Genomic DNA, 14,914 nt, shown 5'->3' on the forward strand with positions numbered 1-14,914 from the left:
GCGCACTTTACAAATTCTTTTTACATCATAACAATTCAGGTGAATAACCCAAAATGCGAGCACCTAATGTACTATAAAGAGAAAAGTCCTTTTCTTATGAAGGTCAAAATTTCGAATGGCGGACATAGTGTGAATTCTTAACAAGGCTTAAATTGTATTGTACCAGCATCACTTTATACATTTCCTGAAAATTGCTTTGAAAATGCTTAATGGCGGTCTTAAATACAAGACTTCTTAAACCTCGTTTAGTTTCAAATCCGTTTGATCGTGTGCCAAAGCGTCATAAGCATGTATTAAGATTTATTTTTTCTTTGAAACTTCAAAGCAGAACATCGACTTCTTCAAACTCCAGCTCTCGCACAAAAAAACCTAAAATCCATTCAAATCCCAGAAACTCAAACTAAACTCAAATACTCATTGTTTCTGAACCATTTTAGCATAATTTTCTGCAAGCTCTCTTAACATTTACAGTCCGTCCTCTTTTCTCCAGAAAAATTTAACTGATTGTTGGAAATAAATTACAAATTAGTCGTACATGGGCATATAACTGAACATAGGCACAGATTAAGAATGCGCCCACTTGATTTGATTCTGTTAATGAAATTAAAATGGGAGCACAGCACATAAAGATTACTCCAAAAGTACCAAAGGCGGTCATCAGTCGGGTTTTGGTTCTCTTCAAACTCGATGAAATGTTAATTCATTCATCATCTGTTCAATTGATTACGCTCCATTGTAGAGTGTTGTAATTTTCACGGGAAATTAAACTAGATTAAAGATTTGTAATATCGTTTTTATCGGTTGTGCTTCATCATATTTACACAGTATTCATTTTTTTCGAGCTTATACAGTCACACAGAATAAATACAGAACATACACTTTATAGACACATTTACACAAATAAATAAATAAATTATGGTTTACGTTAAATCGTATTACAATAGATTAAAGCAAGATAACCGTCGCGAGCGTTGCCGAAACCAATATCAACAATATGCGCATTTGTTGTTTTAAAATATTACGGACTTCAACAGGATCGCCTGGGTATAAAAAGTCTAGGGTTCAAAGTGGGACCGAAATAAAATCTATGCTACTTTTTTCAAAGAGAAAATGATGCAAGCAATCTGTACACTCCACACAATCAGGAGACAATTAGAAATCCCAATCTCATATTCGTAAATTTGTATGTCTTTATATTTATCGGAATTATTGATATTGGAATCGGCGACAAAAAACTACTTCTCGATGTTATTTCCATTTTATATAGCTAAAATTTTAATCGAGCACTTTAAATATCGTCGAGCAATCCAAATTCGTCACCATCGGAAACTCCAAAGTCGAAATAGTCCTCCTCTGCATTGGGAGGTACAAAGGCTCCGTTAAAGATTCCTGATATCCTTTCTTCGAATCCCATTTGAGCTGCCATGCCATAGACCAATCGCATCACCAGCAAACGGAAAAAATTCGGCGGCGATGTCTCCTTACTTTCTGCAGAAAGCTGTTTGTTCTGTTTGTGTTTAATCTTTTTAACGCGCCTTCGACCTTCAACGTTTGCAGCAATTAGGAACAAAACAACGATAAAAATCAACAGCACCCGACACTTCATTATGCAAATTTCCTTTTCTCTAGTTTATGCACTGATATACCACTCACGTTTGTTGAATATTCAAGTTCAATTTCGTCGTCTATAGGTCACTAACATCCAACAGCTACGCTACAGTGCTCGTGGATAACTAACTGAACCAGTCAATGTTGGTTACCTCGAACTTGTCCACCTGAGGCTGATGTGAGGAATCTTTTCCATAAGCTTCATTCTCAAGTTTTTCCGATTGCATAAAACCTTTCCAAGCACCAGAAGATGATCCGCTCAAGAAGCAATGATGGTTTCAACCATTATCGTCTTTACGTTATTTCTTTGAATATAGCAGAAACATAAGAAATTGTTCTACCGTTAATTTTTCTCATCTTTTCTTCCGTCGTCAGTACATTTAAAAGCCGAGAAATAACTTGAGGAAATTTAAGATATCCACAATCGAACGCAGATGCGTACATAAACTGTAGTTTTAAATATTAGCACGTAGCGCAGATTTGAGTTGAGAACTATAGAAAAATAAGAGTGACGTCGTTTCCTCGCTAGTCGGTCTTTTTATTTAATCGTTTTTTTTTTTGCTTTAAGCCAGCACTAATGAAGAAAATAAGTTGCTCCCGAAATATCGGTATTTTTGAAAAAAATGTCGACAATTACGGATACGACACAATTACCTCGGAGAAGTAAGTACATATTGCCACTTATGCGAGATTAACTCCCGATGGAAAATCGACATCCGATGGTTTAGAAGCTTGGGTGTATCAGAGAAATTATCGAAATTGTTACGCATCCTCCAGACAAATATCTATTGATCGTCACGATTATCCAACATCAAATCAATGAAATATCGAAAGATTGGAAGATTAGCATTGTAGACTTCTCTAGGTTAAGTGCAGCAATGCACGTACAGCAACAGTCCACAAGTTTATTTATGTTAGAGCAGACTGCATAATAGATAGCATTTAAAAAAATAAATCATGCCCCCGGGAATTGCTAGTTGAGCTGACTGAATAATCGGCAACATTTAATTTCTATGTAACCGGTTCAGGATTCTCGGATTTTATTCTATCTAAATATGTTGATAGGGTTTTTTCCTAGATATACAAATTGATCGACCCCTTTGATGTTCTGCCCATTAATGTAGAAAGGGAGAGTGCGATGAACCGTCAGACTGAGAACTTTATTTTTGTTAGTGTTTATCTTCAGTCTAACTCTATTTGTCCCTTTGTCCAAATCCAGAGCCAGAGGTCGATAACCCGGCGAAGGAGCATACAGATGTCATGAGGGCATGTAATCGATGTGTTTGAGGAAAGATGTTATAGTCCATTGAATTCCTCCACATCTTCTGAGCAAAGCAACATGAAGAACGTCACCGATAACAAAAAGAAATAATATCGGTGACAGGATATAACCTTGGGGAACTTCGTGTTGGACCTCAAAATCTTCCAGGATTTTACCTCGGCCCAGCACGTTAAATTTTGCGCCATCATATGTCGCTCTGATAATAGCTATCAGTTTCTCCGAAATGCCCCAGATCTAAATTCCGTGCACTGTTCCAAAATTTTCCGTAGGGTCTTGATGTGGTCAATGCAGGAGGATCTCGAACGGAAACCAGCCTGCTCTCTGTCGATCGAGCTTTCGAGATGTAATTTGATGCGTACCAGCTATTATTTTTGCGACGCGAGTGAACACGCAAGGAGTACTCCAATTTTCACATTCAAAACGTATGCCCTTTTTTGGAACCTTAACGATCATCCCCTTCTTCCACTCTCTGGGAAATGTGTCGGATTTCCAAGTACAAGTAGAAGCAGCAGATCTGCAGGTGCAGCGATGAATAACTCTGCTGGGAGATCGTCCAGCTTTACTCCGTTTGAGTGCAGTGATGGCCGTAATGATTTCTCTTCTGCTTGGAGGAACAGTCCGTATCCGCATGTTACGGTGTCTACCCTTTTCATCCACAAGAGGAGGAACCTCACTGCATGTAATACGGTCAAGAACCATGGTGAAGTGTTCTTTTCACCTCTTCAATTGTTCACCATCGTGGATGAGAAGTCGACCGTTGACGTCCTTTACAGGAACATCGAACGATGCAACCACAAGCAAGCTGCAAGCAATAGTTCCACCATTTTACTCCACTTAGGCCCAGAATGTTCAGTATATATCGTTGGAATTTTCACTCAAGTTGGTGACAGCGAGCATTCTGAGGGCTCTCGTTATCGTTGTTGAGGAGCATGTACACATTGCAGAAGCCATTCATAGTCCATTTCCAATGGCCAAAGGTCCCTATGCGAGGCGTTGTTGACGTTTCGGTAGCAATAAAGTTTCAAAAGTTGCTGGTAACTAGCCCCCCTTTTAATTGCCTCTTATGACAAGCAGGGAAGGCTTTGATTGTATTCTCAAGTACCAATTCACAGGACGAAAGAATGTAGAGAATGATACCTCCAAATTTCATAGTGAACGGTTTATAACTTTTTGGGTTACAATTCCCACAAACCTGAAAAACGCGTTTGAAAAATCTCCTTTCGAATACGAAGACATTTATCACTCTTAATTAGGAACAAAATACAGTTACATCAAATACAAATGCACTCGTACGGGGGACTCACGCCAAGCATTTATAAATTCGCCATTTACATAGCTCTACAACTACCTCTTGGGCGTTCGAGCCTGAATTTGTACCCGACAATCGCTTGGTTCTATGCCCATAAAACCTAAAGGAATGCGAATTTCGGCTTGAAATTTCTGTCAAGCCAACGATCTATGCATTTTTGAAAACCTAATGTGGTTGCCCCCTTAACTTTTCGGCCGGTCTTTTGGTTACTTACCATCGACTTCGATGTTCAGACCAATATTGGTAGTAAAGTAAAAACGGAGTAAAGCCGCAAGGTTTAACATCTGCTACTTTCACTCGTACGAAAATTTTGGGAATCCGAAATGTTTGCCAGAGAGTGAAAGAAGGGAATAATCATTAAGATTCCAAAAAGAGAAGGTGTTTGTGGTCTAAAGCGGATTCTGGCAGAGAAGAGCGGAGAATGCTCGTTTCCTAGATCCGTATTTAGAAAGGCTTGTCCTTCTATTATATGTTTCGTCACGGATGATCTTTCATGCCTGATTTTAGGAATTTTAGTACGAAAGACTTTTGCGATACGTTATACAATTTTTCTTCTAAATTATTTTCAAACCATATATAATTTCGGCAGGAGTTTTAATTTGGCATACACTCTCCCGCTTCCTCGCCTTTGACCTGGACAAAACAAACCAGGGCATTTTATTTTGGGGACATACAGCCTTTGAAAAATGCATGGGGAAGAAATGGCGGACAATTTAAGAAAAGAATTGGTTTTTACGTCGAATTTCTAAAATTTTTTTTAACTATTTTTGTTGCTTTCGAACTTATTGAAAACAATTACCAATCATACCATATTATGTAGATGTATACAAAGTTGATCAGAGTTTTCATGCTATCGTGTACGCCGATTTCGAAAATGTTGTTTAAGGAAAACACATTTAAGGTTCGTTTCTCTGCACTGTGGAGCACAGCGGTTATATAACTGGACAAAACCTCCACACCTATCTGAGTGTAAGCACTGATGAAGGGAACAAGTGGTTCCCGAAATATCGGTATTTGCAAGAATAAATATCCACACCAACGAAAAAGAAACAAGTTTTTTATTATTTCAGATCTACACCTAACCTTAATCGTTAACAGTGCACAACTGTTTTAATTGGAAAAATACTTTTCAAGACGGGATTTGCTTTTTCGCACACACTGCGGGCTCGGGACGGTGTCCGATCTTCAGGGCGGAATTGGAGAGGGTTAGGGTGCGAACGCCATGATCCGCATTTTGCAAATTAACATGCACCGGAGTGCAACCGCTCACCAGTTGCTAGCACAGTTCGCTGCGGAAGTAAATGCTGATCTAGTGCTGATTGATCATGGTATTTCGACTTATCGGGCACCGCTGCCATCTGGGTTCGGGACGACGTTCGACTTCGTGTTCTTGCCGAAGGCCGGGGGGACGGATTTGTCTGCATCGGGTGTTTAGGGATAACGTTTTTTAGCGTTTACCTGACGCCGAATGAGTCGATTCCGGACTTTCAGCACCGGCTTGATGCTCTGGAAGACGCCGTTTCGAGCACGGAGGGACGAATCCTGGTTGGCGGTGATTTTAATGCCAGGGCCCTTGAATGGGGCATGCCTCAATCAGACTCCAAAGGGAAACGGATTCTGGAAATGGCGGCGAGAACCGGGCTCGTAATTTTAAACACCGGATCCACGCCAACGTTTCGGCGCCCAGGTTGTGAAGGAAGCATTCCTGACATCACTTTTGCGTCGGAATCTCTGGCATCATCGGTGGACGGGTGGCGAGTCCTAGAAGACTTCTCGGCAAGTGATCATCAGTACATTGCTTTCGAAGTGTTTGACGCTACTTGCCGGTGAGCACCAACACGACGTTCCCCCTGCGTGTGGAATATCGCGAGGGTGAACATCGGAAGGTTCGTCGAAGCTCTTGGAGCAGGTGGGGCCGCGCTGGGGGGCACTCCGGGGGGTGGTGGTGTCGCAGCTGACACCGTCGTAAATTCAGTGATGAATCTGATAACGACGGCGTGTGAGGCTTCCATGCCCCGGAGAGGCCCCAGGCGCGACAAACCTTCTATGTTCTGATGGACGGCAGAAATTGCCGACCTACGGAAGGAGTGTCATAAGCTCCGCCGTTTGGCACAACGTTTGTACGCCAACGAGGAGGCATGTGCCATAAAGGCACAATATAGATCAGCAAAAAGGAGACTCCGCAGCGCTATAAATAAAAGCAAAGCTCGCGGCTGGCAAAATCTTGTTCATGAGGTGAATGATGACCCGTGGGGACTTGGCTATAAGCTTGTCACTCGGAAAATCGGGGCTCTACGGAAGCCCTGCATATTGAGCACTGACCAGATGGACCGCATTGCGCGGGCATTGTTCCCCAGACACCCTGTACGGGTTGATGTAAATAGCGCGGAAAGCGTCGTGGATTGTCCCCTTTTCACAATGGGAGAACTCGAAGAAGCGGTTCTCACTATGAAAAACAGGAAGGCGCTAGGTCCTGATGGCATCCCGGCGGAAGTTTACAAACTGGTGTTCCGCCAACGGCCCGAATTGCTGCTCGAAGCGTTCAACGCGTGCTTGAAGGAGGGCATTTTTCCTTGTCGCTGGAAAGTGGCCAGACTCGCGTTGATCAGTAAGGGTAAAGGAGACCCGGAGCTCCCGTCTGCATATCGACCGCTGTGTATGCTTGACACGGCCGGAAAAGTGCTCGAGAAGCTCATCAGGGGTAGACCCGCTGAAGCGATCCGTGCTGCCGGGGACTTATCTGCAAGCCAGTTCGGGTTTAGAACAGGGAAATCTACAGTGGATGCTGTTATGGAGGTCGTAGATGCGTTTAATCGAGCCGGGGCACACAGTCGTCGATCTCGACGGATAGTGCACCTCATAACGCTTGATGTCAGAAATGCCTTTAATTCCGTAAGATGGACAGATATGCTAGGCACACTAGAGAACTCCTTTCACGTGCCAAGCTATCTCTTGCGGATATTGAGGGATTATCTGAAAGACCGCTCCCTGTTTTATGAGACGCTAGAGGGCCAGAGGAGGATGGAAATCACGTCGGGAGTAGCGCAGGCATCTATCCTAGGGCCGCACCTCTAGAACGCTTCCTACGATAGTCTACTGAGACTCGATATGCCCGAAGAGTCCCGCCTGGTCGGTTATGCAGACGACGTTGCGGCACTTGTTGCCGGACGCACTGTTGAACAGGCGCAAAGAAGACTTGGCATATTGATGCGACGGATAAGCGGATGGATGACTGCTCACGGTTTCAACCTTGCGCTGGAAAAAACCGAAGTAGTCATCCTGACCAGAAGGAGAATCCCGACCCTTCGTCCCATATCGATCGGCGAGTTGACTATAGAGTCAAGACCAGCGATTAAATACCTTGGTTTAATGCTCGACTCGAAGATGAGCTTCTTCGAGCAAATCAAAGCAGCGGCGGACAGGACTGCAGCAGGAGTCGCGGCCTTGAGTCGGCTAATGGCGAATGTCGGCGGCCCTATATCAACTAGGAGACGTCTCCTCATGAGAACAACGCAGTCCTTCTCTATGGTGCGGAGGTATGGGCTGATGCCCTTGACAAGGAGGTGCATCGTAAACGCCTCGCTCAAGTGCAGAGGCGGGGAGCTTTGCGAGTGGCGTCTGCTTATCGCACCGTCTCCGAACCGGCTGTGATGGTGATTGCGGGAGTGATCCCCGTTGCCCTCCTTGCCAAGGAGCGCAAAGCTATCTATCGCCATAAGGGCGAAAACTTAAGAGAAGTGGTTGCCCGTGAAGAACGTCAACGCACCCTTAGCCAGTGGCAACTTTCTTGGCAAAATGAGTCAAAGGGCAAGTGGGCTGCGCGGCTCATCAACAAATTAGACCCATTGTTGAACAGAAAGCACGGTGAGATTGATTACTTCCTTACCCAACTTCTAAGTGGGCGTGGAGGTTTTCAGTCTTACCTGCACAGGGTTGGGAAGGCGCAATCTCCTGATTGTGTGTTCTGCAATAGAGTGGCGGATGACGCTGAACACACCTTTTTCTCTTGCGAGAGGTGGGACGGCCTCCGCCAGCAGCTTTATGCAGACACAGGGGAGCTCTCTCCAGACAACATTGTCAGAGAGATGCTGCGGTGGTAGCTGGAACCGTATTGCGTATGTTCGGGCTCTTCTTACTACGAAGAAGATTAAACTCGACCGGCAGAGGGATCGGACGATAAGGGATTCCCTGAACACACTACAACTCCCCCCCCCCCCCCCCCAACTTGATTTCAACTTCAATGTTTTGTATGCATGCCCTTGGCAGCACTAACACACATATAACTGTAAGTAAACGTCAGATTATTAAGGGTTCGGTCCATGCTTCCTACGATTCTCCCAAAAATTATTTTTCGGGAAAATGCGATATTTATGGACTTGTAATTCGAACAAATGCTATAAATATTCAATCAGGTTAACATTTGTTGATTAGGGAGGTACATGGAGTCGGCGAGGGGTATTATACTATTACCATTCTCCTTCTAAGTAAAAAGTGTATTTATGCTTGTTTTCCTGCTGAAAGACAAACGATTGTTCTACGTCCGAGGTGGCACCGGTTTGCTATAAATTAACGCACAACACTTCAAAGTACAGTTTTTTATTTGTCATGATTTGGTCAATAAATATCCGCTACTATGTTTGATTCTGGCATGTATATCGAGAGTTCCAGACATACCTTGCAAATAAGAAGAATGCGATGACCAGTCAGGTCAAGAGCCTTGGCTTTGTTGGTTTTTATCTTCAATCCGACTCTATTTATCTCCTTCTCCAAATCCATCTAAAATCTATTCGGCCAAGGTGCATGACTCGGTGAGAGAAACAGATACCGCCAGCGCGGTCAGGGTGCTTAAGGAAAGATGACATATTTCATTGAGCCCTTCTGTATTTCCCGGACAAAGCAGCTTGAAGGACAACGTCGATATCTAAACGACAAATATTGGCGACAAATTGTAATCCATTCCGTTTCTCCGGAATGTCCTTCCTTCATAGAATATTCCAGTCGGTTTCATCTCTATGGAGAGCAATGGATTTCTCGAATCTAACTCTCAATAAAAATTCAAACGTTCTCTTATTCTGTATACTTGCCTCTATCGTCCGAACCACGATTATAATTTTACCTTACAAAACATTAAAGGAGTTCTTTGAAAATCAGGTCAATTTTTCTTGGAAAATCCAGAAGGAAATTATTAATGAAAATACATACATAATCGTGGTTCGGACCAGAACTACGGATGTTCAGAAGATTGTGTAAAAATTTCAGCCAGATCGGTTGAACATAAAAATGTGATTTTGAGAAAAACGTGGTTAAAATTTTCGTTTTCTATGTATTACGTCAACATAACTTTTACTGCTCAATTTCCTATACTTAGTAATTTTTATTGATTTCCTTCTTAGATTTCTACAGTATACTCTCAATATGTTCTGCTTTCAAAATATATATAAAAGAAAAAATCGTTTTCTGGAAACCGTCACGTAGGAAAACATCCTTGTGACGGAGCCCGCAAGTGCAAATCGGTTAGTCCCCGCAAAATATTTCTCGCTGTCCATAAATCAGGGCATTAATTCTGTGGCCAAACAGTGCAGCGCATGCCAGAAGAGTAAGATCACAAAGCATGTTAGGAAAGAGGTAGGAATATTCTCTCAGTTCATCAAGCGTTTCCACACAATATCCTCAACATCATTGACCCTTTGCAAGTCTCATACGGTTTTAGGTATTGCCTCACAATCATTGATAGGTTCACCCGGTGGCCTGAGTCCCTCTGAAAGAGATTACTGCACAATCTGGGGCCGAGGCCTTCTGCCGGGAATGAATTCTACGCTTTGGTCTGCCGGCAATTATAATAACCGACCAGGGAATGCAAGTTGATTCCTCTCTCGGTTTCAAACGCTACCGGACAATTGCGTACCAACCGCAGTCTAAAGGGATGCTCGCAACGTGGCACAGGACGCTGAAGGCAGCTATAATGGCCCAAGACCTGCGGCGAAGAAGGGTCTTGGCTCGCTGCAAGTCCCACGGAGCCGATATATGGGGAGAGCCTGGGACTCCCCATGATCTCGACTTCAGGTCGGGGCTCAACCCTAGTGATTTGTTGCTCAAGCTGAAGCCATCACCTCGCGAAAACCGTGGCAAACGTGGCCAGGGATCTCGAATCTTGTCCTAATTAAAACGGACGCCTCAAGGTAGCCGCTGCAGCCTCCTTACGAGGACCCTTCGAATCCCTTGAGCGGGGTCGACACCATTATTGCCTCAACGTTGAGGACACGGTCAAATGGGCCTCTTTGGCCTGACTAAATCCCAAAGCGATCAAGAAGAGTAGCACGCGACGCGTCCATTTTGACTTGCGGCAGCCGGAATTTGAGCCTGAAGTATACGAACTCACAACTAGTTTTACTACCAGGTGTATCTTTTCCTCCAAAATCCATGAGAAGCATAAATCCCACACCCACGACATTGAATATTGGACCAACTGTATCACGAGAAAAATAACATCGTACTATCATGGATCCGCTTCAATTTTTAACCGCCGGCACTTGGTATTTGACGTTGTAAAGTTTTCCAAAAGGAAGTCGAACATAACGGATCCCATCTGTTCAAAACAACATAAATTTTGGTTAGTCGACCAGTAAGATACGGCGGTCCAGCGTTTGACAATCCATTCAACGGGGCTTTCGGGTGGGTCAGAAAGCAATCAATTTTGAACACCTAGACATACAGCAACATAATGTAACACAAATAAGACATAAAAAATAAATTTCACTGTTCAGTCGTACCTGCAGTGATTCCCAGCTTCCACGAGTTGCCAGCAGATTCTGCGACCTGCGCACAACACGGAGAAGTAGACGATCCTGGACCTCAGTTGATTTTCTCGACCGTCCCCGTACTCTTCGTGTTACAGAATTGGATTGTCAGATGCTGAATTCCCTAATAACCAATCTTTGACTGGAGCCTTTTTCTACCGCCTTAGCGAAAGAGAGGCTTTAGTTCTTCAGGCAATTGTCTTCTAATAACATAATCAGCGATATACTATGAAAATTACTTTGAGCACGTTTTCTTTCCGTCCAATCAACGATAAACTGAGAAAATTACTTTGAGCACGTTTTTTTCCGAGCAAAAAATTAAAGAAAACGGCATTATTGAAAATAATTACTTTATGAGAACTTTTTTCAAAAATTGAAATTACATATCTTATTCTATATAAAAAATATAACAAAATCATGTAAACGTGTAAAAACTAATATCCGACTCATAAACAGCTAAAGTTTCATACCTATCTTGACCTCAAATACTGAAATTAAAGTGAACTAAAATCCATTACACTGACCAGAGATATTGGCGTTCTAGTGATAGCGAATCTTCTCATATCAACTCCACTAATAACGCTTTTTTACATGGGCGACCTATCGAGCTGATTTTTCAGAAAATGCGCGTGTAATACACAAGGTATAAACACAGAATCCAGGTAAAACTCGTTTCAGTAATATGAACAATATTTTCCAGCGATAATAACAGAATTGAATCACGATGCAACCTCATTTCCGCAATTGTATGTATGAACGGTGGGCACTCGACTTCTATGTACACAGCAAAGCATGCACCGAGAAAATCAAGTAACACGCTATGTATGGTCCGCATAAAGAAAGTGAATTTCCTTCTCATACATAAAAGTAATAATAATGACCTAAACACGGCAAGTGGTCCTAATTTTATGGTGACTTGACTGTAAACTTGAATTGAATTTGGATTTGTAAACAAATTTGTACTGTATTTAGTTGTGGCATTTTCACTACTTTCCTTCTTTTTTCAATGCTCAGTAGATAAAAAAATTATTCGGTATTGTAAAAATCGGTTTGGAATTGGGGCTTCCCCATGATATGTATATACAATCAATTTAAGCATCGATAATTCGGAAAAAAGATTTACTAAGATTTTCTTTTTTTCTCACGTCTTGTGAATTTCAACTCAATTTAGATGCAAAAAATGCCATCTGATTTAAACTTACTTTTCTTTTAGAAAAAATGCCTATAAATTGATTATGTCCAGTAAATTGAAATAATCTTTCTTTAGTCACGATTTCTTTCTTTTCGCACGTATGAATAGAAAAAAATTGGAATATATTTAAATTCTTCATTTCCAGATATTGTTAATTGCACAATTGATTTGGATTTGCGAACTACGATAGCTGTATCAAGTATGAACATTCTTTCTTTATGAAAGCCATCTTTGTTTAGGGGGTATGTGCAGAGACGGTGTACCATTGAATTGTAGGCAGCCATTTTTTGTGTTGCGGTATGAGCCGAAGTTGCTGGTATCATTCTTTGGGTTGCCGTTGGCTTCCTGTATATCTCGAATTCGAGTTTTCCGCTATTGTTTGTTACTCGTAGGTCCAAAAATGGTAACGATCCATGTTCTTCTTTTTCTATTGTGAATTGGATCTTCGGGTGTATTCTATTGATTTCTGTTAACGTGTTGTCGACCCTGTCCTTTTCAACTACGGCAAATATATAATCGACATACCTGAACCAAATCCTCGGCATTATCCCCTTTTCTTCGATGATTGTTTCCACGTATGCCATAACATTTCCGTCACCAGTGGTGACATTGGGTTGCCCATGGAGACTCCCGCTGTGGTTTTATAAAATTTTTCACGAAATGTGAAATAATGTTCACCCATGCATAGTGATGCCAATTTAGTGTATTGTCTCACTTTGGCCCTCCAATCAATTGTGTTGTTTAATTTATTCAGCCAAACTTCTAGTTGGTGAATAGCTGGTTTGATCGGAGTGTTTGGGAACAAGCATTTAACATCGAATGATACCATCATTTCGGTTGTGTTTATGTGCCCTGCTTCTTGTGTTTCCCAGGGCTGAAAATTCGTGGGCTAACCATTTCGCAATTTTGAAAGTTGATGAGTTCGAGTCGGCGATTATCTCACGCATTTCGTGTCCTTCCTTATGTATCTTGGGCTGGCATCTGATGCGTGGTAACGATGGATTTGGCATTCTTAATTTAGTTATATCTTTGAATATTGTACTGGCTTCTTTGGGGGTCGATCTACGCGTTTGATGGACTCAGGCATCGGGTCCTTACGTAGTTAAAAAAAGTTTCCATTTCTGAGTTTCAATGATACCGCGTCGTCGTAGTCGGTTTTCGCCATTATAACGACATTGTTACCTTCTCTCTTCTATCTTAATAATTTTTCTCTTTTTAGTGGCAGATTGTGGAAGCAAATAATTTAAATGCCAGTCGTTGGTCTTACACTCAAAAGTACTTCTGATCTTCATCTCGTCAAAAGATAAAACAAACAGTCGTTCCTTAATGTCGTACTTTGTTTTTGATAGTAGTTGCAGCACAGAATCCACGATTCCAGGATTTAATTTTACCTTGGCAGCCCATTTCTTTAGCATCGGCTCTGCTGGCAGTGCTACATTTCTCTTGTATAGAATCCTGTATGCTTGAGTAAAGAGAAATGGCAGAAGAAATATCCTCAGTACACAAGCGCATTTTTTTATTCGAATTTTCCATTTTCCGAATTTGCCTTTTCATAAAAATACCTTTCAGTGAAGAAATAGTAAGTTCTGCTATTTGTAGACAGCTAAGTGTTTTTTATTGCTAGCATTGAGTTGCTGCCTGAACACATAATTTGAGCGTTTTTAAAGTCGATCCTCCTACATACAAGTTTTCTCCAATCGTCCCAAATTGTCGTATTCTTCGGAAAACGAAAGAATCTCAAAGTGCTTCCTCTTTTGACTTTATAACTGTCACAATCATTTATCGCGCACCTTACCATTTTCAATTTCTCACAAAAATTTGTATTGATAGAAACATTAAAACCACAAATTTTAACACTTCTCAATAGAATATTCGCAACGATTTTAAAACCGAAACAGACTACTGGATACTACGGACGATGATGATCTTCGGACGACATTACCTTATCTAGTTTGTGTACACTGGTTGCAGATGAAATATTAGATTTCACAATCAAGTGGAGTTAGTTGCGATTTTGATGTGTCAAACTACCGCGCGCTGGTGGTAATGAATAAAAGAGTATAAATAGTCGTACATTCGGTGAAGGTGTTATTTCTGTTTTAAAAGTCATTGTGCCTGTAGAGGATCAGAAAAGAAAAAAATATAGAAGCGAGTGAAAAACGCCTCCTTTACGCCAACTAGAAACATTTGCAGGGCATTTGGAGCTGATATTGTGAACGACCGAACCATAGAGTGATGGTTCAAAAAATGTTGATCGGCCGACATCCAAGACCATCGATCGACAACGACGAGCTGAGATTGGTGGTGAAATCTGACACACATGCATCATTCTAGAGAAAGTGGGCGTACACTATTCGACAATTTCCCGGCACATGCAACAGCTTGGAAAAGTGAAGAAGCTTAATAAGTGGATTCCGCACGAACTTACAGAGCAAAGCATGGGGGACCGAATGGAAATTTGCAATTCTCTACTCTACCGTAACAAAAAGGATCCGTTTGTGCAAAGAATAGTGACATGTAATGAAAAGTCGTCGCAGATCAGCACAATGGCTAGATATTGGTGAGGCTCCAAAACATATGCCAAAACCGAGTTTTTTCATCCGAAGAAGTTATTAGTGACTGTTTGGTGGTCTGCAGCCAACAACGACCTAAATAAATCAGTAAAATAAAATTGGCGACAGTAACTAAGTGCTTCATACAGGCCCGATTTTTTAAAAACAACGATT

The 14,914-nt window shown here is 41.9% G+C and overlaps 1 protein-coding gene across 1 annotated transcript; it reads right to left on the minus strand.

The window, feature by feature from the left end:
- Positions 1-776: 776 nt before the first annotated feature.
- Positions 777-1,780, minus strand: LOC119659309. The gene has a single exon (XM_038067324.1). The coding sequence runs from the start codon at positions 1,604-1,606 to the stop codon at positions 1,289-1,291; it is 318 nt and encodes a 105-aa protein (XP_037923252.1). The 5' UTR covers positions 1,607-1,780; the 3' UTR covers positions 777-1,288.
- Positions 1,781-14,914: the final 13,134 nt, after the last annotated feature.

Source organism: Hermetia illucens, chromosome 6, assembly GCF_905115235.1.
Source record: "Hermetia illucens chromosome 6, iHerIll2.2.curated.20191125, whole genome shotgun sequence".
In the NCBI taxonomy this organism is placed as follows: domain Eukaryota; kingdom Metazoa; phylum Arthropoda; class Insecta; order Diptera; family Stratiomyidae; genus Hermetia; species Hermetia illucens.

What these genes read in the sequence shown, in the direction of transcription:
- LOC119659309 (XM_038067324.1), bottom strand. Translation starts at nt 1,606, where the DNA reads ATGAAGTGTCGGGTGCTGTTGATTTTTATCGTTGTTTTGTTCCTAATT.